Below are 20,871 nucleotides of genomic sequence, written 5' to 3'. Positions count from 1 at the left end.
CATGAGATGTAGTGTTACCATGTAGAACCAGGCAGTACATATTCACCATTCACCGTGTTTGTAGCCTGGGCATGATAACCCCTCCCACCTAACTTTAAGCGATGGCTGCTATACTAACATTCTATTCTGCAATCAACATGAAGGTGTGTTGTAAGCTGGCAGATTTAGGATGAATAGGATAGTAACTAATGAATTGTAGGTACACCACCGTTTTCTGCAATGTTTCTAAAATCTAATTACCTGCATACCTTCTAAGAGATGTATTATATTAGGATGAGACCAAAGCAACAGTCCCCAGTATGTTACAGAGTTCCCTATTAGTCACTGCCTCCCACAAATCCAAAGTTCACCTTCTACTAGGCCTACAGGCTCGACGTGTCTAATAATGCAACATTTGTAATTCTTTCTTTGAAACCTTCCTGATCTAGCACCCTAAGCCCATAGTACAAGTTGTTCATTCTTTTTATGTTGAGATCAATGCAACTGGTCCAGTGCACTTTAAAATTCAATTCACTACGTATTGTCTGGAAAAACACAGCTCATGTAATGCATTGTATGAGAGCATTGAAGGGAGTACCCACGAATAATTTTGACTCGGCCTCTGAAGATGGTTGCGCCCACTTCTTTCAAAGTGTTTTTTCCCTTCCGATCCCAGAAGTTAAGATCAAGTTGGTCCCGGGTGCCAAGTCACATTGATTTTCCACTGCCTAGTCTGCAACACATACAATAATCTTTGATTTCCCCTTTTAACCTGACTCTAGTTTTGGAGGTATTGAGTGCATTAGACGTCTTTCTTTCCTTCCATGACTGGTGAGCAGCCTTGCTGTGCTTTCTATAAGGTGTGCACTCCCATTGCTAAACTCGGTGTTGCATTCTTCTTTTATCTGGTGTGGTGTATAAATTCACTGTTTTCAAATTTATCCTATTTATGCTACTAAAATGAGCAGACTTTGACGCTTTAACCACTGTGTTCTCTTTTCTGTCTCTCGAGAACATTGATTGCACTTGATTTCATTGTAACTTTGAATCCGTTTGCTGGTCTTGTGAATGTTGTCTGTTTAATGTTGTCTGTTTACTTCGCAGCCTCCGCCGGCCCAGTCAATGATTCAAGCACTGGAACTCCTGTATGCACTAGGAGGTGAGAAAGCTGCATACCATTCTCATACTTATACTTGTGCATCTCTCAGAGTTTAGCAGTCATTACTAGGTTAAAGTGTATATTCAAAAGTGCTAAAGTGCACTGCTTCTACTGCTGGATGTTCAGAAAAATTTAACAAGCATTTGCAATGCAATCGGTCTCACATTTGCGAGAGTTTGAGCTATTGGCATCATAAATGACAATGCTTTTTAGTTATGTGTTTTGAAAATCTGCAAGTTGTGCGTAAATTCACACTTTGTACTTATAGTTGCTGCTTATGAGAAGCAAGGCTGGCCTTGCTATTTGTTAAAAAAAAATGTATATATCTCAGATCCATAGATTAACCTTATCAATGCTCCCGCTCAGCCGAGCCTGCAGATCTCCCCCTCCCCCACCTAAGTGCTCAAGAGGCAAGTCATGATTCCTGTCCCCTGCTACGTCACATTCTGACATCCCCCCCAAGCGACCCACAGCTCTTTGGGCTGTTTGGTAAGGGATTACAGAGAAGAGTTACTATGGCAAGAGGCATCCGGGCAGGCTCTTTGGGCTGGAAGGGATCAGCTCTCCATTGCAGGACCTGGTATGCGTCACTTTGCATTAGCAGCAACAACAACACAAAGACGATTTGAAAGCAGAAGTTACTGACAGGGTGGCTCATTTGCAGTGCATCGATTTTTCACTCCACGTAGTGATGTTCGTATTTTATTATAATGCGAACTTGATTCAAGTGATACAGTGTGTCTCGGAGGTCGGTGCTGTTTAGGGTGCCAACTGCAGAGACGCTACATAAGCCAGACCCTGCAGTGGAATAAACAAAACCACTCAAACTGTTAGCTTGACGTGCTACATTTTTGAAGCTCAGATGCCTAAACCGTCTTAGTATAGATAAATATAATTTTTGTAAGTTGTCTTTTCTACTTACACACACGCTTGAATACACACACAGACACACAAATACTAAAATTATTGTTCAGGTGAGCTTTTTGAAGGTGCCTTGCACTTGTAGTGGAGGTCGGCACACAGTAAATGACTTTACACCTATTAGAATCCCTTTGTGTATTCCTGGCATGAATAAACAAGCCCAATCCCCTTTAGAAGAAAGCCCGAAACAAAATGAATATCCTACCAAAAAGAAGCCCCACTGGTGGTGGATATGAAAAGTGCAAAAAGGCTAAATAAATACCATCAACAGAGCGGGAAGCACCACGAGGGAGGCAGCACTAACACAACTGTGGCATTAAGAGGAGGCGGGAGGGAGGAATGCTATATGTACATTTTAGCAGCTATGCCTCTGAAGCTGAAGACAGGCAAATAGTAACAGACCAGAAAACCAAGAAAAAATAGTCCCCCAAAGAACACATAAAGAAGCATGGCGAAATGAGACAGTACTTATTCCCTGATGCGTGGGAGGAACAGAAAGGAAAAAGGAGGGACTAAGAGGCAAGGTTGACCACTAGCAAGTAAAGATTTGTAAAGGACACTGAAACAAACAAATCAAAAGCAGGGATGTGGCGTTAAGCCCACTAGAGAAATTACAAAGGTCTTGAATGTGAGATCTAAAAATGGTGCTTATGCAGAATGACCCTCTGTAAATTGTACGCACTTCATGAAGTGGGACACCCTGTTACAGATTAGGCCTATTGATCTTGTTATATTTTTTAAACAGATAAGTTCCTTTCATCCTATGGTATGCCACATGTTGGACATTCGGCTTAGGTTTCGATTGTTCTAGAAAATGGCCCCACTTGGTTTTCTGTGTACCTCGCAGACCTGCCGCAAGCTCTGATGGAAGTGAAAACATTCCCTCTAAAATTTGGGGAAAACATATATCATGCCTTTTATATGGCGACGACTTGGAAATCATAAATTTGACCCAGGCGGGGCTCCACGAAATCTTGAGTCCTTTATTAAATATTGTGTGGTAGTTGATCTAACCATTAAAATGGATAAAACTAAAATTGTTACATTTGGCTAGAAATCTAAACCTTACACGTGAATACTGAGCGACAAACCTGTGGAGGTTGTCACCTCCTCTAAGTATCTGGGGATGACATTCAACAAGAAATTAAAGTGCAGGGAAGTAGGGAATGCCTGGGTTTATCGACAGTTATGGGGCTAGTAACATTTATAAAAGACTTTGAAGGGCCTTTCCTGCTTCCAGTACTTACAGTGTATAAGGCAATGGTGCCTCCACGATGTTTGTATGGGGCAGGACTTTATCTTAGTTCCTCTCCAAATTTGGATAAATATGAAGGTAAATCTTTGAAGAAACTCTTGAGATTACCCAAGGGCGCTATGTGTCCGGCCATAACAATCGAAGCAGAATTACAGTCCTGGAATGTCCTAGCTTGGAAACCCACGTTGTGCTTTTGCGATAAACTCTGGGGTGAGGAGGAATCAAAAATTTTACTTTTCTGTGCCAAAGAAATATCTAGTAGTTATTTAGTATGGACCGATGAGGTTAGAAATAGAATAGTAAAAATGGCAGAAAAGTTAAACATTGTGAATTATAAGGTTGCCGAACCACCCCACTCTCGAAGAAAGTTTGGAAGGAGGCATGTGAGAGGGAGCCAAGGATTACTGATTTACATTATTTTCTCTGAAAATATCAGCAAGTTCTATGTTTGAACCTTGACAGAAAATGTGTCCATACTTATATTTATACTGTTTAGCCAACCCCCTCCTGCACCTGATGTTGCTGAAATTTTGTGTGACTTTTAGCGTTTTGTTTTTAAATTCAGAAAAATATTGCAATCTTTTGGTCGGGTACGGTAAATCTACATGTGCATTTACTACTTAATTGTTTACATTTTTATAGAGGCAGAAGTCTGATTTTTAAACTGCTCTTTTAAAAGTGTAAGATTCAGCATTCAGCAACGTAGCGTGGCAATCTTGCTCCTTTTAAACAGAGAGTCCCTTGATGTAACTTGTTCTCTGGGAAGGTTTTTAAAGGCTATTCTCGTTTGGGCGGAGTAATTTCAGATGTTTATACCATTTTAATTATTGTGTACTGTTGTATTTATTTGGTTTTACAGACAGTGGTCTAAATAAACTGTCTTTTACTACTATTGTGTTGTGATTTAATATTTGTAAGAACTTCCTGGTAAATAGTTTCTCCTTTTTGAATAACACTGAGCACAAAATGTATGATTTTTCATTTATGCTTCTAGTCTGTTGATCTGTGCCTTGTGCTTAATTACAACGGTAATTACTACCAGCCTGACTTGATTAGAGCTGTTGTTTGTTCTCCGACTCATAGAGATTACAAAAGTGAGTGAAAGTGCTCCAACCAGGCTAAGTGCTCAGGCACAGCCCCCTTTCTAAGGCTGTGCAACTACCTTTATTTAGTTGGTCCCTAGGCCCTAAGTGGGATGGGTATGCCCAGACGTGGGCCCCTTGCTCACTGTGCCACTGGATTCAAGCTAGCTTGGCTGAAGAAGGGTGACATACCCTGAAACCGGTCCCAGGATGCTTGTTTCTGGTCCAGGGAGGACCTGGCCTGGCAGTTCGGTCTGGACTGTTCCTATGGGACACAAGGTCAAGACTGATTTGCATATGGCTGGGTCCAAACTGGGGTGGCGTAGTGGGCAAAAGAACGATGGATTTAACCCATATATTTTGACTGGGGGAGAATGTTTGCATTGTCAGCATGCCGTCCATCATTTGTTTGCTGTAACACTTTTCGCCCTAAGCGGGATGGGTATGCCCAGACGTGGGCCCCTTGCTCACTGTGCCACTGGATTCAAGCTAGCCTGGCTGAAGAAGGGGGACATACCCTGAAACCGGTCCCAGGATGCTTGTTTCCGGTCCAGGGAGGACCTGGCCTGGCAGTTAGGTCTGGACTGTTCCCATGAGGCACAGGGTCAAGACTGATTTGCATATGGCCATGTGTAAACTGGGGTGGCGTAGTGGGCAAAAGAACGATGGATTTAACCCAGATCTCTTGACTGGGGGAGAATGTCTGCATTGTCAGCATTCCGTCCATCATTTGTTTGTTGTAACGCTTTTCGCCCTAAGTGGGATGGGTATTCCCAGACGTGGGACCCGTGCTCACTACGCCACTGGAGTCAAGCTATCCTGGCTGATGACGGCTGATAGCCAGAAACCGGTCCTAGGATGCTTGATTCCGGTCCAGGGAAGACATGGCTTGGCAGTTCGGGCTGGACTGTTCCCATGAGGCACAGGGTCAAGACTGATTTGCATATGGCCATGTGTAAACTGGGGTGGCGTAGTGGGCTAAAGAACGATGGATTTAACCCAGATCTCTTGACTGGGGGAGAATGTCTGCATTGTCAGCATTCCGTCCATCATTTGTTTGTTGTAACGCTTTTCGCCCTAAGTGGGATGGGTATTCCCAGACGTGGGACCCGTGCTCACTACGCCACTGGAGTCAAGCTATCCTGGCTGATGACGGCTGATAGCCAGAAACCGGTCCTAGGATGCTTGATTCCGGTCCAGGGAAGACATGGCTTGGCAGTTCGGGCTGGACTGTTCCCATGAGGCACAGGGTCAAGACTGATTTGCATATGGCCATGTGTAAACTGGGGTGGCGTAGTGGGCAAAAGAACGATGGATTTAACCCAGATCTCTTGACTGGGGGAGAATGTCTGCATTGTCAGCATTCCGTCCATCATTTGTTTGTTGTAACGCTTTTCGCCCTAAGTGGGATGGGTATTCCCAGACGTGGGACCCGTGCTCACTACGCCACTGGAGTCAAGCTATCCTGGCTGATGACGGCTGATAGCCAGAAACCGGTCCTAGGATGCTTGATTCCGGTCCAGGGAAGACATGGCTTGGCAGTTCGGGCTGGACTGTTCCCATGAGGCACAGGGTCAAGACTGATTTGCATATGGCCATGTGTAAACTGGGGTGGCGTAGTGGGCAAAAGAACGATGGATTTAACCCAGATCTCTTGACTGGGGGAGAATGTCTGCATTGTCAGCATTCCGTCCATCATTTGTTTGTTGTAACGCTTAAAAATAGTTATTGACATCACATTAAGGTTAAAATACATTAATGATCAGCCCTTTCAATTTGTGGGATTAGCCACTATGTTTATTTAGATAAAAAGAAGGCTGATGATAAAGGCCCCCATTCTTGGATTAAAAAATATAAATGTCATTGTTGGAGCTCATTATTTCCCTTAAAAAATAGAGGGTGGATTAAAATGGGTGTAGGACTCTAGCCACATTGTTATTACTGTCCACCGATGTAACTCATATATAATTTCTCATTATTGCCTTAAAGCTGTGAATGTCCAGCTGCAGTTGTGAGTTTTTGTAGAAACACCACACCTTAATAATAACTTAGGGCCATATGTAGGAAGCCAAATTGTGATCGCAAATGCTGAAATTCGCAGAGTTTCAGCATTTGCGATCGCAATTTGGGCAGTGTGCTATGTAGCAAACAACAACCCACACGCAAAATAAGGAAAACGCAAAATTTGCGATTCCTGATTTTGCAAATGCATTTAAGGAATCCCAAATTGCAATTCCTTAAATGCAATGTAGGAAGCACCCAAGTTGTGCGATTTTGGCTTAAGGAATCGCAAATTACCACCGACTTCAGGTTGGTGGTAATTTGCGATTTCTTTGAAAAATGCACTTTTTTGCATTTTTCAAAGTGCCATGTGGGGCACATACATGCCCTTAGCGCATGTATGTGCGCCACATGTGCACACATGTTTATTTCAGGGGTGCAAAAGGGTGTCCTATTGACAACCTTGAAATTCCATTCTCAATTTGCGATTCTCTAATTGAAAATCGCAAATTGAGAATGTCTTCTCATTCATTCCTATGTGCATTCTAGCCCATGGGAATGAATGGCAAGGTATTCCTTATTTGCGAATCTCAATTTGCGATTCGCAAATAAGGAATATGTGGGATTCGCAAAATATTTTGCTATTCCTACCTACATTGCGTTTTGCCATTCTCTAATTGCGATTCCCTGAAAATCGTAATTTGAGAATCGCAAAACACATTTTACCTACATATGGCCCTTAGTATTTAAGCATATACAGTAAAATGAAAGTGAAGTTGTCAAAAACACACTAACCACAAAACCTAATAAAAATGGATCCCTGTTTGTAACCCAGTATACTGGCTGTAATCATTCTTTGGCCCCAAACGCCAGAAGACTTCTGTCAAACAAGAAATACAAAGGAGCACAATGCAGACCCTCTAAAATGGGATAATGGTTGTGCTGTGTGGAGAAACATGTATGGCTTAAGTGTGGTACCTGATACTGAAATGTGTACTCCAAAATGGAAATGATTGTAATCCTCCAGCCATAAACCGGTTGCAGGTTGAAAATCTAACAATTTTATTAAAATAAAAAAAAACATGCCAGGAAAGATACACTTATCTTCTACATTAGGGTTAGTGTTAGCACATAGAAATGGAGTATCTTGTGACCAGGACATATCCAGAATCTAACTCCACCAAGAGCACACACTGGACAACTCAGGCCCTTACTGATTTGACTAGTGATCGGTATAATAGGGTGCTGAAGCACTTCACGAAAAGCAGCATAGTTCAGCAAAAACAGTATTGGTGCTTGGAGGGAGTGTGCTTACCAGGCAGAGCCATCCCTCAGATCACCAAATGTTGTAACTGTAGCATCTTTAAGCAAACCCCTTCTGATCAATGGTACAGTGTAGAGAGACCTTCATCTCGTGGACTCCTTGGACTAGCCGAAGTTTGCACGCAGGCGAGTTCGGCACCCACATGACAGGCCAGCAGAACTTCAGCATCGCCTTCAGATTTGTTCTCAGTTAATCGGTAGCACTCAGCTCCACATTATAGGAGCACCAGCAATTGGGTCGATTCAGATCTGTGTTGAAGAAGTTCTTTACTAAGCTGGAGGGGAGCCACAACCCACTACCAGTCGGAGGTAGTGAATCCTTTGCATTTCAGACACCTAACTAATCAAGTTGAGGCATTTCTCTCCACAGAGGACATCTGGGATGGGAAGTCTTTGCCCTCTTCTCTGAATGCATTTTTATTGACACCGACCCGACTACGTGCATTTTGCCAAATACAGCTTCTCGGGGCGTGCCCTGGTAAAGAGCCAAATGTACTCCTCTATACAAGAGGCAAAGGATCAGGAGAGTTGGACAAAATGGAGAATGGGCTATCCTTGTTCCCAGTGAGCAGCATACATGCTCCACCTTGCAAATACCATTGTCACAAAAAAAGATGTTTGTGATCAGATAAGGTACCTTATGATAGTTGCATAGCTAGTGTTAAAAAAAAAAAATCCCTTATTCGCTTGTCTCTATGCTTGCGACCATCATTGCAAAGTTAATGCACATTATGTTGTGGAACAATTGCAATCATAAAAATAATGTTGAGGGACCCCCATCTTCTCCAGGCCACTAGACTTAATTTTGATGGGGAGGCAAGGAGTCATAACCCTTGGTGCTGCTACTGCATTCCAACCTATATGAAAGTGTACCATAATTACCCCTACAAGACTAGAGAGTGGTGAGAGCAATGTAGTATCTCCCCACATCGAGCACACCAAAGTGTGTCCGTGAAGAGCACCAGAGGTTGCAGTTTAAGATATTCCTCTGTATCAAGGTTCCACACAAACTGTTACCATAAGGAAACATATTGCAGAACTCTAGCATCAAAAGGAAAAATGTCATATTCCAGAGCTGGACAGGGTCAGTGTCTTTTGTCCTTACACCACCCATTTAAGAAATAACTTTCTTCGACGGGAAGCTTTGAACACTGATGTTTAACCACTATACACATGACCTTTTCAAATGTAACCCGATTAATATTCTAGAGTTCTGTTTCTACCACTTTCACTGCCAGAAGGCAACCCGGTCTCATGTATTTAATTATATTACCTCTGTTTTTTCACAACAGTGTATCACCCACTTTCATTATGTCAGACCTCTCTGCAGTGTTTAAGTCTGTTGGTTATCCAGCACTGCTCAAAGCACTTGCCTCGCTTGGCATCACTGGGCTAACCCTAGTAGACAGCTTGTCTCCCCTTTACATGCCTGACCAACCTTTTCTGTTATTGGATACTTGTCCTTCTCCCCACTCGCCTCACAACCTTTTGGTGTTCAGTTTTGGTGCCTCCAGTTTTCATCCCCATCATAAATACCTTAGCTGACAATATTCCCATGTTAACATACTCCTTCCACTCTTTGCACATTCCGGATCTTCTCCTTTCCTTAAAAGCTTCCCTTTGGTCTTGCATTCGGGGTTGTTTAACACCACTGGATGGCTATATTTCCATGATCCATAGCTCATGAGCTCATGAGCTTAGAAAGGGCAGAAGTGCTGGCTCTCACTTGACATCCACCCTTTTTGCAAGACATCTCCTTGTCCTATTAATCCCCAATATGAGGTTGGAAATTTTAATCACTATGCTGTAGCTATGAGAAACCAGTTTTTTTAAATACAAAAAAAATCTGGCCTTGTCTTCTATCCATACTAACAAGGCCATAATCGAGTGATCTTCAAACAACATTAATATGCGTGTGGATTACATTTTGTGGAATGCTGTTGATGTTTCGTTGTGGGTTATACTGGGGCATTAGTCTATAGGAACAGGCCATTCTTTTTGTTTTCCCACTGATAGCTTCTGCAGCATTTTCTCACTGCAGACCGCAGCATTGCTTCCTCCAGTCTTGCAAAGTCTTCCTATCTACTTCCTGATTTTTTTTATTATAGTGGCCCCATCCTATTTACTCCTGCTAACCAGTTCTCAAGTAATGAGCAAAATTGACTCCTCTAATAACCTATTAGATTGCTTACTTTAGTTTCCATTTACATAATTTGAGATGGTCACCAGTTGTTTTACCTTTAATCTATTGTATTTTCTTAGACAAACGTCCATCATCCATTTCCAACTCCATGCTCTGGCTCAAGCTCTAACAGAATTACGCCTCTTTTCACACTCTATCTTGTAACCAACCTCGTATATGGAAAAGCTCTAATATACCTCATCTGCACAGTCTCACAAAACACTTAAATGCAACTTATGCTCGGCCAACCACAACAAACTAACAGTGCCGTAATTAATCTGCTCCTCTTCCGGATTTCAGGCATTCACCCTCCAATCTATGTAGGTAAGTAATTATAGCAAGCATATGAATAAGAAATAGAACAAATACTAGGTTTACAGTAAAAAAGTAACCATTCTCAACAAACAAAAAGAGGAAAATAATTTTTTTCCTTCCACACACAAATATTAGATAAAATATTTATTTTTCATTTTTTATCTTACATTGATGACTATTGGATTATTGACTGTTCTTTTTTGCATATTGTTCATCATTAAGTATTTTTACAAACAGTTTAGGCATATAAGATTGATAGGGTCTATACGACAGATAAAAAAACATTAGACAATCATATTAACAAATTTTAAACATATAGTGTTGATAGAAGCAATGCGGTAGATGGAGAACTACGCGCGTTTCGGCTATGCAGCCTTCGTCAGGAAACCGTCTATTGCTTAAAGTTGCTCTATATAGGTATAGAAATCCTAAAGCCGGAGAAGTCACAGATGGAGTTTCAACTCTTAATTGCTCCAAGATGTAAGTTGTGCAAAACAGGTGTATGAGGGACCTCTAGTTGGTAGTTACATGTTAATGATTCGTATGAATCTGCCAGGGGCCCTGGGTCTGTCTTTATATTATCTATCTCATTTAGTTTGACGACCTTTCGGGATGAGATGCCAAACGTGGGTAATGATGGGTGACATGAAATTGCACCTAATAGGTCCCGGTATATGTAGAGAGTCCGTAATAGGTAGTGACGTGATAGTCCTTATTCTCTTATTGGCTAATTGTAAGGATGGCTCCGAAGGATGTGAAAAGGGTGCTTCACTCCTCCAATCTCCACAGTGCTGTATTCTTATCCTTGTGATCACCAGAGTATCACTTCCACCTTCTTTTGACATTGAAACCCAATAGCAATGACCACAGAGCATCTCTACACAGAGCATACCAAACCAACATTTAAAATGCACCCTTTATTTTAGATATTAAGCTAACTTTGTGCTTTGGTATTGACTATATTTTGGATTATGTATGGCTGTCATTATTCCCCCTCAAGTATCATCAGCACTCCCAACTTAGCCACATGCATTGGTTCTTGTCCACTTACTGTCTTTGGAATTAAGCATTTTATCTCTGGCAGAAATGCTTCTGCTTATTGTTTGTAATAAGTAGTTTTCCCTAATAAATGCCTTGTACTTTGTATAGTTTTTTGTATGCCATATTAGTGATGAATGGGTCAGTGCACCTTTCTGACATATCGAGGTTGGTTCAGATGTCAGGTGCCATATGTTAAGTTTCCTGGGGTTGATACATACGTTAATGACCAATGCATGAATACCATTAAGTTGGATGCTTTCTCATATTTTCCACCGAAAGACGATTTGTTTTGTAAATTAGCAGTATTGTTAAGAACCTTAAGAAAACATGTTCCTGATCAGATCTGCAGACATTCCAAAAGTGTCACTAGACTCCTCACTGCCTAACCAGAAGCAATTGTTTTCTACCAACCTACGTGAAGGCCATTTCTACCAACTTGTCCATGCAAATGCTTTAAAAGCCCTATAGACTTAAACATTACTTCCCAGGATGATGACAGATTCAATAGGGGACAATGCTAGAGTGTATGTTTATGAATTCCACCACATCTTACCATTATCTGAAGTGAGTGTCTTAAGCAAACTGGGAGAGCGAAGGTCATTCTGTGATCCCTGGGGTTAATTTTCCCCTGCTGATTTCCCAAATGTATACATCATAGTATTGCGGGGTGACAAAGACCTTCAAAAATAAAAGAAGACACAATATCCTCTTTGCAGTGCAAAGACGATTTTTTCTATCATGACAGGGAGAAAGACCTTCAACACGGACCGCATCTCAGTCTTTCTCAAATTGCTGCTCGCAGGCAGCTCTTATATACATGATTGTACAATGGTTTATTACAAATAGTAAATAATAGTTGGCTTGCAAGTTTCAGATTTAAGATGAACAAACACTCAAAGATGTGACCCATAACCCCCATTTGTGACCTAATCCATTACACATTCTTTATTGCACTCCCAACAATGCTTGATAAACAAAGCAGTCTTCTGCACATGAATGCATGTGTGTTCATTGTAAATGTAATTTAAGTGAAGTGAGCTTTCAGCATTGTGCAGCTAAGACTTTTGTGTGCTCTGGACTAGTTTGATTTCCTACACCCATTGTCTAATCTTGCTATATGATCTGTTTGGAGGCACGAAGTGTGTGCTGGTGTACTCGTGTGTCAAAATCATAAATGCTTTCAAGTTTACAAAACACGATTTGGCCTTTAAATGAACCATTTCAATGTTTCCTGTTCCATTGTGTCCTCAAGTGAACTTTTCACCTTACTAGTGTCAGTGCAAGATTCGGGCCTAAATTGTTTTTTGACTGCGAATAGCTGTGTATTTTCTGCTTGTGCTTGTTGTTGAGTCATATTCGTGTATTCTATTTTCTATCGTGTTTAATTTTTACATGTCCTACAACATTCCCCTCTCTAGTTGATATTTCAACTACTTCATCTAGACCTTGGTCTATACTTGGCACTAGGTGGCACAAGTTGCCCTAAGAATCCACTACTTGCATTGGTGTCATAACTGGAAACATCCCACCTGCTTTTGCACCTCTGTCCCTATGTTTCCTGGGGTGTCCAGCATGTCAGAAGGCAACACTTTCTTAACTACATTAGAAAATTATACAGCATTGCCTTCTGTCACTTCCCAGCCCTGACCTACTTCCTGGGTCCCCTTTTCTTTCACCCTATTGAGGAACTTGCTGGGATCCTCATTTGGCTGCATAAACTGAAGCATGAGAGGTACAGTCTCTGGCCTATCAGGGTACATTTTCCTCAGCTGATCCCACACTACAGTTCTAACCAAATTAAATGGAGACCCATTACATCTAGTCTCCGTGAGGATAACAATCCGTACTCCAGCCTTTTGAAATACTGTGTCTGTTTCATCCCATATGAGGGAGCTAAGCAGACTCTTTATGTCCTCTACTGCTAGGCTGATAGCTGCGGTTTGTTTTTCAAACACGCTAATCCATTTTCCTGCTCCATCTGTAAGCAGTGGCAATAATTTCCTGAGGTTTTCCTTGTCTATCTGTGGCCCAGGAACATAAAGGTTTCCTTGTGTATCAGGGGCATCTGATGCAAGGGTGTGGTAGAATGCTGAGGATTGTGCTGTCTGGCGTATTTCTGCCATACATGCAGACATTTTCTCATGCTGGGGTAATACCTGTCTGGATCTTCCTCACCATATAGAATGCAATCTTCAGCATATCACATGGGTCAAAGGACCCTTCTTGTGGCCATGTACTCATTCTGTGGAGCTTAAGCGCTCAGTCCAGTCTATTAGATTATCTCCATAAGGTACCTCACTGTACCAGCTGCTCTCTCTCTCCTTCAGTGACGATTTCACTAGGACTGAGATCTGCACTGCAATTGATTGAGCACTCATTTGTTGCATGGGTCTGTTGTGGAGTGTCAGCCTTCCCCTAGCCTCGCTGGATCCCATCCTGGGGTCTGGCTGGCCATGGGCACCTTGAAATTGCAATCACTCAAGCTCCGTCACTCAAGTTTTCCTAATTCTGGAAAACATTTTGTGCTCTCTTTCCCTCATGTCAGTAGGTTTAGACAGTCTCCTTGCTCCACTTGTGTAGTCCAAATCAATACATGGTCTCTTTTGGATATCAATATCACAAGTAGGGTGCCTCACCTCTGGGGTTTGAGCATTTCACCCATGCTCTCCACATGCTGGTGTATAGATTCTATTCTAGCTGTTAATCTCCCAAAACTTCCCTAAGTTTGTCCTGGAAAGTCATTGTGTTACCCCCCTCTCCTCACTTCACTTGCATGTCTCCTACTCTCACTACGTGATAGCCATTCTTGCACAATTTCTGGTGAGACTATTATGCTCCCTTTCTCATTTCTCCAAGGGGTAAACTGTCTTCAGATCTTCTATGCTCCTTCTCTCTTCCTTTAGATACTTGCCATCATGCCATACCTACAGCCCTAGCCACATCTTCATCCCATCTTGCATCCTCCGCATCACTTCACTGTGGGATAGACACTTGCTCTCTAATTACCCTTTCCGTTGTGTCCCTTTTCTGTAGCAAACGCGACGTTGCTGACGGTATATGTGACTGGTCATCCCTATCTCCTGGCTTTTGCTCTTCGCTTTTACCCTGCTGGGGAGGGGCAGGATCCAGATGTAGTATGAACTGCGCTTCTAGTTGTCCAGAAAATTGGGAGTCATCTACCCTTGTTTGCTGCCTCAGTGTACTCGCATGTTTTGGCTTTGGCATTCGTGGTGTGACATTGGAGGTAGCTTTTAGATAGAGTGGAGGGGTTTCAATTTAAGGGTTCTCAAATCCCACTTCACCTTCCTGTAGCTGCACCAGTTGGTAGATACTAGGTACCTTGGGAGAGGGTCTCATAGTATCATATGGGGGTGGGGGTATAGACGTTGTACTAGGGGAATGCTCTTTTGAGGAGTCCTTTGACTTTTCGCAAAAGACTTGACATAGAGCTACAGCAGCTTCCCTTTTCTGTAATTTGGCTCCTGCATATTTACTTCTGAGGTACCTTATAACATGCTCAACTATTTTATCGTTGAATGTTCCTTCTTTTGGCCAGGGATATGTTGTTTTTCGGTGGCTTCAAATCACTCTAGGCTATCATTTTATAATTTTATCCTATCATTCCACACTCCTGAGGCGGAAGCCGGGAGAGGTTCGAATTTGCTCGTTTTTAAAAACTGAAAATTATCACTTTGTTTATGTGTGCTAGCTTTTAAAAGCACCTTGCTGACTTCTCTGCCACTCACCAGCACTAGCAGCAGATCCTAACGCCGCCGGCTGGTCGAGCATTGAAACATTTCCTCGGACGCTCCCAGCGCGAGGACTTAGGCCACGCCCCTTTTAGGACACACCCCCCGCGTCAACTACAAAGCGCTGAAAACAAGCGCCTGACAGGCCAGCAGTCCACACTCCTGAGGCGGAAGCCGGGAGAGGTTCGAATTTGCTCGTTTTTAAAAACTGAAAATTATCACTTTGTTTATGTGTGCTAGCTTTTAAAAGCACCTTGCTGACTTCTCTGCCACTCACCAGCACTAGCAGCAGATCCTAACGCCGCCGGCTGGTCGAGCATTGAAACATTTCCTCGGACGCTCCCAGCGCGAGGACTTAGGCCACGCCCCTTTTAGGACACGCCCCCAGACCTCCCCCTTGGCAATTACCTACATAATGTGCCTTGGACGGAAGCGCAGCGGACGAGCGCAGCGGGAGCGCCGTTTGCGCGCCGAAGGCGCGCCTAAGGCAAGCCCGTCTGCGCCCGTCCGCGACCGGCCTGCGACCAGCGCCAGCCATGCTGCCCGCGCCCACAAACAAAGGATAGTCTGGTCCAGTGAGGAGCTCCGGGCTCTGAATGCTGCTACTATCTGTCAGACGCCTGAACTTAATCTGGCGACTCAGGCTCTCCCTCCCCACTGCCCACGCTGCCATATGTCTTTAGGCACAGTCTCCTCTCTAACAACCTCACTTCCCAAAAAAGCTTGCAAACCTTCTCGTAACACCCCTTCCATCCAACTTAGAATCGGATTACTTAACTGCAGATCTCTTCCCAAGCATGCTAATGACCTATGCTTGCTCATAACGGACTCACATTGGGACGCTCTATGCCTCACAGAGACATGGCTCAATGAAGACAACATGGCATCCATTTCGTTAGCAATCCCGCCAGGCTTTAAAATGAGCTTCTCCAATAGAAAGGAGGGCCGAAGAGGAGGTGGAGTGGCTTTCATTTACAACGAGAATTACACTCTGTTGTCCTCCACTCCTACCACACTCCCAAGCATTGAGGGGCTACGCTTTTGCCTCCAAATTACCCCCCAACTATCTCTTACAGGCCTAGTTATTTATAGACCCCCTGACTGTCCGACATCAGCCCTGTGTGAGCTTACGGACTTTATAATCCTAAACTCTCTAGACCACTCTTACTTTTTCATAGCCGGCGATTTCAATCTCCACGCCGACATTCCTGACTGTCCACAGGCTTCCCATCTTATCTCTACCCTGCAATCGGCCAATCTGACTCAAGCTATTACAGGCACCACGCATCGGGCAGGGCATATGCTCGATCTTTTCTTTTCCAACATACCAAACACAACAGCCTCCTCTCCGCTACCGCTGCTCTGGACGGACCACTACCTAACTACCATGACCATCTCAATCCCCACCCAATCTCAGAGCACTGGAAAGCGATCCTATGTGCGGAGAAAATGGGACAATCTAACAGCGGACAAATTATGCCCAGCACTTCGCGCGACCCCCATACCCCTTACCTCAGATGCTAATTCCGATGCGGCTTCTTTGAACTTGTGGATAAGCAAAACAGTGGATTCTATAGCGCCGGCCAGTATTGCCACATCACGAAGAGAATCTCCCTCTGCACCGTGGTTCACCCCTGAACTCAAGGCCGAAAAAAGTAAATGTAAAAGACTGGAACGCCTTTGGCGAGATAACTACTGCGACGCTGCCAAATCTAGCTATAAAAAAGCCCTTCATGCTCTACATTTATCTATTAAAAAAGCCAAGAAAAACTTCTTTGAGGCCTCCATCCTACAGGCGGAACAATCAAGCAAAGAAGTATTCAAGATTGTTCAATCCTTTTTCAAGCCCAGAGCTATCGAGACGGATATCATCCCTTCAGTAAATCTCTGCGAATCCATTTCAGACTTCTTTGATACCAAAATTTTAAAAGTCTATGACACTTTTACGGACCCTGAGCCGACATTAATGGATGAGCTAAGAGTCTCTGAGTGCCTTTTTACCCCTTTAAATCAATTTCAGCCTATTACCCTCTCCGAAGCAGTAAAAGAATTACAAAAATGTAAATCGGGAGGCCCGGACGATCCCTGCCCACCTAAACTGTGGAAACTAATGTCGGAAGCAATTGCAGTTCCCCTCCTACACATATGGAACACGTCCATTGCTACGGGCACGTTTCCGGACTGTTGGAAACAGGCCACACTTCTCCCGCTGAAAAAAAAACCCCAAGGCGCACCGGATGATCTGAACAATCTCCGACCCATCTCTCTCCTTGCAGCCCCCGGCAAAATGCTTGAAAAAATAATCCAGCGGCAGCTTAACAAATTTATTGAAGACAGCGACGCCCTACATGAAACTCAGTCGGGCTTTAGGGCCGGCTTCAGCACCGAGACGGCCCTCATTGAGGTTGCCGAGTCTATCAGGTGGTCCTTAGATTCAGGGGCATCAGCTATGCTGGTGCTCCTGGATCTATCAGCTGCTTTTGATACTGTAGATCACAGCAGATTGCTGACCCGACTTAAGGACATAGGTATTGGAGACAAAGCTCTCAATTGGCTACTCTCCTACCTCACTAATCGCTCCCAGAAAGTGGCCTTGGGCCCCTTCTCTTCTGGACCAAAAAATCTCTGGTGTGGCGTCCCACAAGGGTCGGCACTCAGCCCCCTGCTGTTTAATGTATACTTGGCCCCACTCTTCACCTTGATTGCCAAATGGGGGGTCAAGGCAATATCCTACGCGGACGACACGCAATTAGTCTTCCCATACACAGACACGTCCGAGGCAGCATTTAGCAAAATCAGGGGCTGTCTGCAAGACGTGGCCAAGTGGATGAACACAAACAAACTTAAAATGAACGCGAGCAAAACGGAGGTGCTATTTTTTGGTAACCCCAAACATCCCCCTCCGGATCTGTGGTGGCCAACGGAAATGGGCCCTGCCCCATCTCCCAGCCCCCATGCAAAAAATCTAGGAGTAAAATGGGATGAGAAGTTGTCTTTCTTGCCGCATATACAACAGCTCACCACGGGCTGCCTGCATAAACTCAAAAATTTGCGGAAATTTCTGCCTTTGCTACCACTCGAGTGCCGGAAAACGGTTGTTCACGCAACAATCACCTCTCGACTCGATTACTCTAATGGCCTCTATCTTGGTCTACCTAAATATGCAGTGCAACGCTTACAAATCGTGCAGAATGCGGCTGCGAGATTAATAAAATGGGTCCCTTTTAGGCAGCATATCTCTCCGCATCTGCACGAGCTGCACTGGCTACCAGTGGCAAGCAGAATTAAGTTCAAAGTGCTAACCCTGGCTTTCAGAGCGCTAAAAGGCACATGTCCAAATTATCTGAAACTCCGACTTCCTCGCTACCACCAAAAACGTGAGCTACGCTCAAACTCCCTACTCAAGCTAACTGTACCGCACATAAGGAAAGCGAGACTTGGAGGCAGATCCTTCTCGGCCGGCACGGCGAAACTTTGGAATACCCTGCCTCCTGCCATCCAATCCGCTACGTCAGAAGCAAGTTTTAGGAAACTCCTAAAAACCTGGCTTTTTACGCAATAATCCTGCCCCCCTTCCTGACTACTTACTCTTGTTGTGGGACTCGCTAGCGCCGGGACACCTCCCCAGAGGTAGCTGTTCGCGCTCAATAAATTTCTGTATTATTATTATTATTCATGTGGAAAAACCTTCAGTGAAGTGTGTGCCTTCAGCATTGTGCACCTAAGACCTTTGTGTGTTCTGAACTAATTTACTTCCCTAACCCATTGTCTAATCAGACACCTTAGATAATTGTGTGCTCCGGACTAGTTTGATTTCCTGCACTGTTAGACTTGGCATCTTTTGGCGTGTTTCCCCTGAGTTTTTGCTTCCTGACCTCCCGGTTTTTACTCTGTTTTTGCTGGTGTATTGTTTCTGAGCACCTTTCTCACTGCTGATCAGTGGTAAAGTGCAGGTGCTCCTGTGGTAAATTGTGTTTTGGATTGGTGTTTCCATGATTGGATATTTGATTTACTTGTTAGCCCCTAGTAAAGTGCACTGAGTGTGTCAGGGCCTGTGAATCAAATGCTACTAGTGGGCCTGCAGCACTGATTGTGCCACCCACGTGAGTAGCCCTAAAAAGGTAACTCAGACCCACCATTGCGGAGTCTGTGCGCAGTTTGTAACTGCCATGTCGACTTGGCCAGTGCACACACTGGCCAGTCCCTCACCTTCCCTTTTCTTACATGTTAGCCACCTCTAAGGTAGGACATGCCCTGGTGTGTGTGGCATGTCCTGATAGCGAATTACGACTAATTTCGTTTTTTGCTATTGCAAGTCTACCTGTTTCCCTTAGGACCGAATGGGGAGTTTGTTTATAACATCTTATAAAAATAACTGGCCCGGGGAATTAGGTAGGAAAATAACATTTGGTATGCCTGAACTCAGAATCTAAAGGTGCATCTTTTAGTGAAGGTGATTTTTACATTCTGTGTTTGAAAATACCACTTTTAGAAAGTAGGTATTTTCCTGCTCAGTCATCCTGTGTGCCTCTGCTGGAATGTGGATTGCCTGTCTAGGTTTTGGATGACAGAAGACTGGGGAGAAGGAGTGGCTCTAGATAGCCAAGGTGGGTCGGGAAAGAGCTGAATAGACCTGGTCTGCAATTGGGGAAGGGGGAGGAGATTTCCTTGCACCTGAAAGGGCCTGGTCTGCCTCTGACCATGCCGTCTCCACCTCCCGCCAGGAAGTCACACCAGAGAAGGCAGAACTGGTTCTGGCTGGGCACAGACACTCTCTGCCTAAGAGATCAAATGATTTTGGGATATAAATATTGGGTCCCAGACCCCTGAACTTTAGAACTCTTTTGACCAATAAGACTACCAAGAAGAAGAGCTGGAAAAGCTGTGAGGAGGAACTACCACTTTGCTGTGTGCTTTGCTGTGTTGGCCTGCAGTGGCTGCTTCTGTCTTGGGCAGTGAAAGGACTGGACTGAACTTTCTGCAATCTACTTTTGTGAGTTTCTCCAAGGGCTTGAGGTAGAGGTTGCCCCCTGTTCAAGAAGTCTCAAGAACAGCAAACTTCAAGTTCTTCTGCCCTCAGCACTGGGGACTGTGTGTTTTGTGCTGCAACAGAAGACAAGCAATCCGACGCCGTCTACGACGCCGGTGCCGACTCCATGTCCTGAAGGCACTGCAGAGGGAACCGCCGCAACGCTGCACCGCAACCCTGGTCTCACCGACGACGCCTGCTGAATCCGCCACTGAGCCGCTGCTCGCACCGCGACCTGTGAGACCCGCACTCCGCACCACCTCCCTTCACGACGATGCCTTGGTATCCCCAACGACGCTGCTCCATGCCAAAATCGACGTCGCTGCTTGCATCGTGGTTCCAGGGCACCGCTCATAAAGTTACACGACGCACCTCCCTCATCCCACACTGCAGTCTTGACCCACCGACACCGGCGCCATCAACTCCGGTTCGTCAGCCGACGACAGGGCTTCAGCAACGTCGACGACGCTGCTTTCACCGTGACCTGCCAGCACCGCGACGAGCACCGCATTCACTTTACACCATGACCCTGGTCTCGCCGGCGACGCCATCTGACGCCGCCACCGAGCTGCTGCTCGCACCGCAACCTGTGAGTACCACACGCCGCACCGCTGCACTTCGCACCGCAGCACCCAACGCCTGCTGATGCCAGCGCTGCTGACTTCAACAGAGAGGAGTTCGATCTGCAATGCGTGTGACTTCAAGGGCCCCGACGACTCCTGCAACGACCTCCGGAACCAACGCCTGCGGACACTGTGCTTTCGGAAGCTCAGCGAGAGGTCGCCGATGCCCTGCATTTCAAAAAGGTACTGTTGACGGGTCTTCCCGATACCGT

The 20,871-nt window shown here is 44.6% G+C and overlaps 1 protein-coding gene across 1 annotated transcript in view; it reads left to right on the top strand.

Moving 5' to 3' along the window:
- The window catches only part of DHX35 (DEAH-box helicase 35), a 446,551-nt gene that overhangs the window by 322,489 nt on the left and 103,191 nt on the right, over nt 1–20,871 (top strand). Inside the window, exon 14 of the mRNA XM_085619115.1 lies at nt 1,084–1,138. Within this exon, the coding sequence (XP_085475241.1) occupies nt 1,084–1,138 (55 nt within the window). The remainder of the gene's footprint in view (nt 1–1,083; nt 1,139–20,871) is intronic.

This window comes from Triturus cristatus, chromosome 7, assembly GCF_964204655.1.
Source record: "Triturus cristatus chromosome 7, aTriCri1.1, whole genome shotgun sequence".
NCBI lineage: Eukaryota > Metazoa > Chordata > Amphibia > Caudata > Salamandridae > Triturus > Triturus cristatus.
Note: the sequence above shows the minus strand (reverse complement) of the source record. Positions and strands in the feature narration are given on the sequence as shown.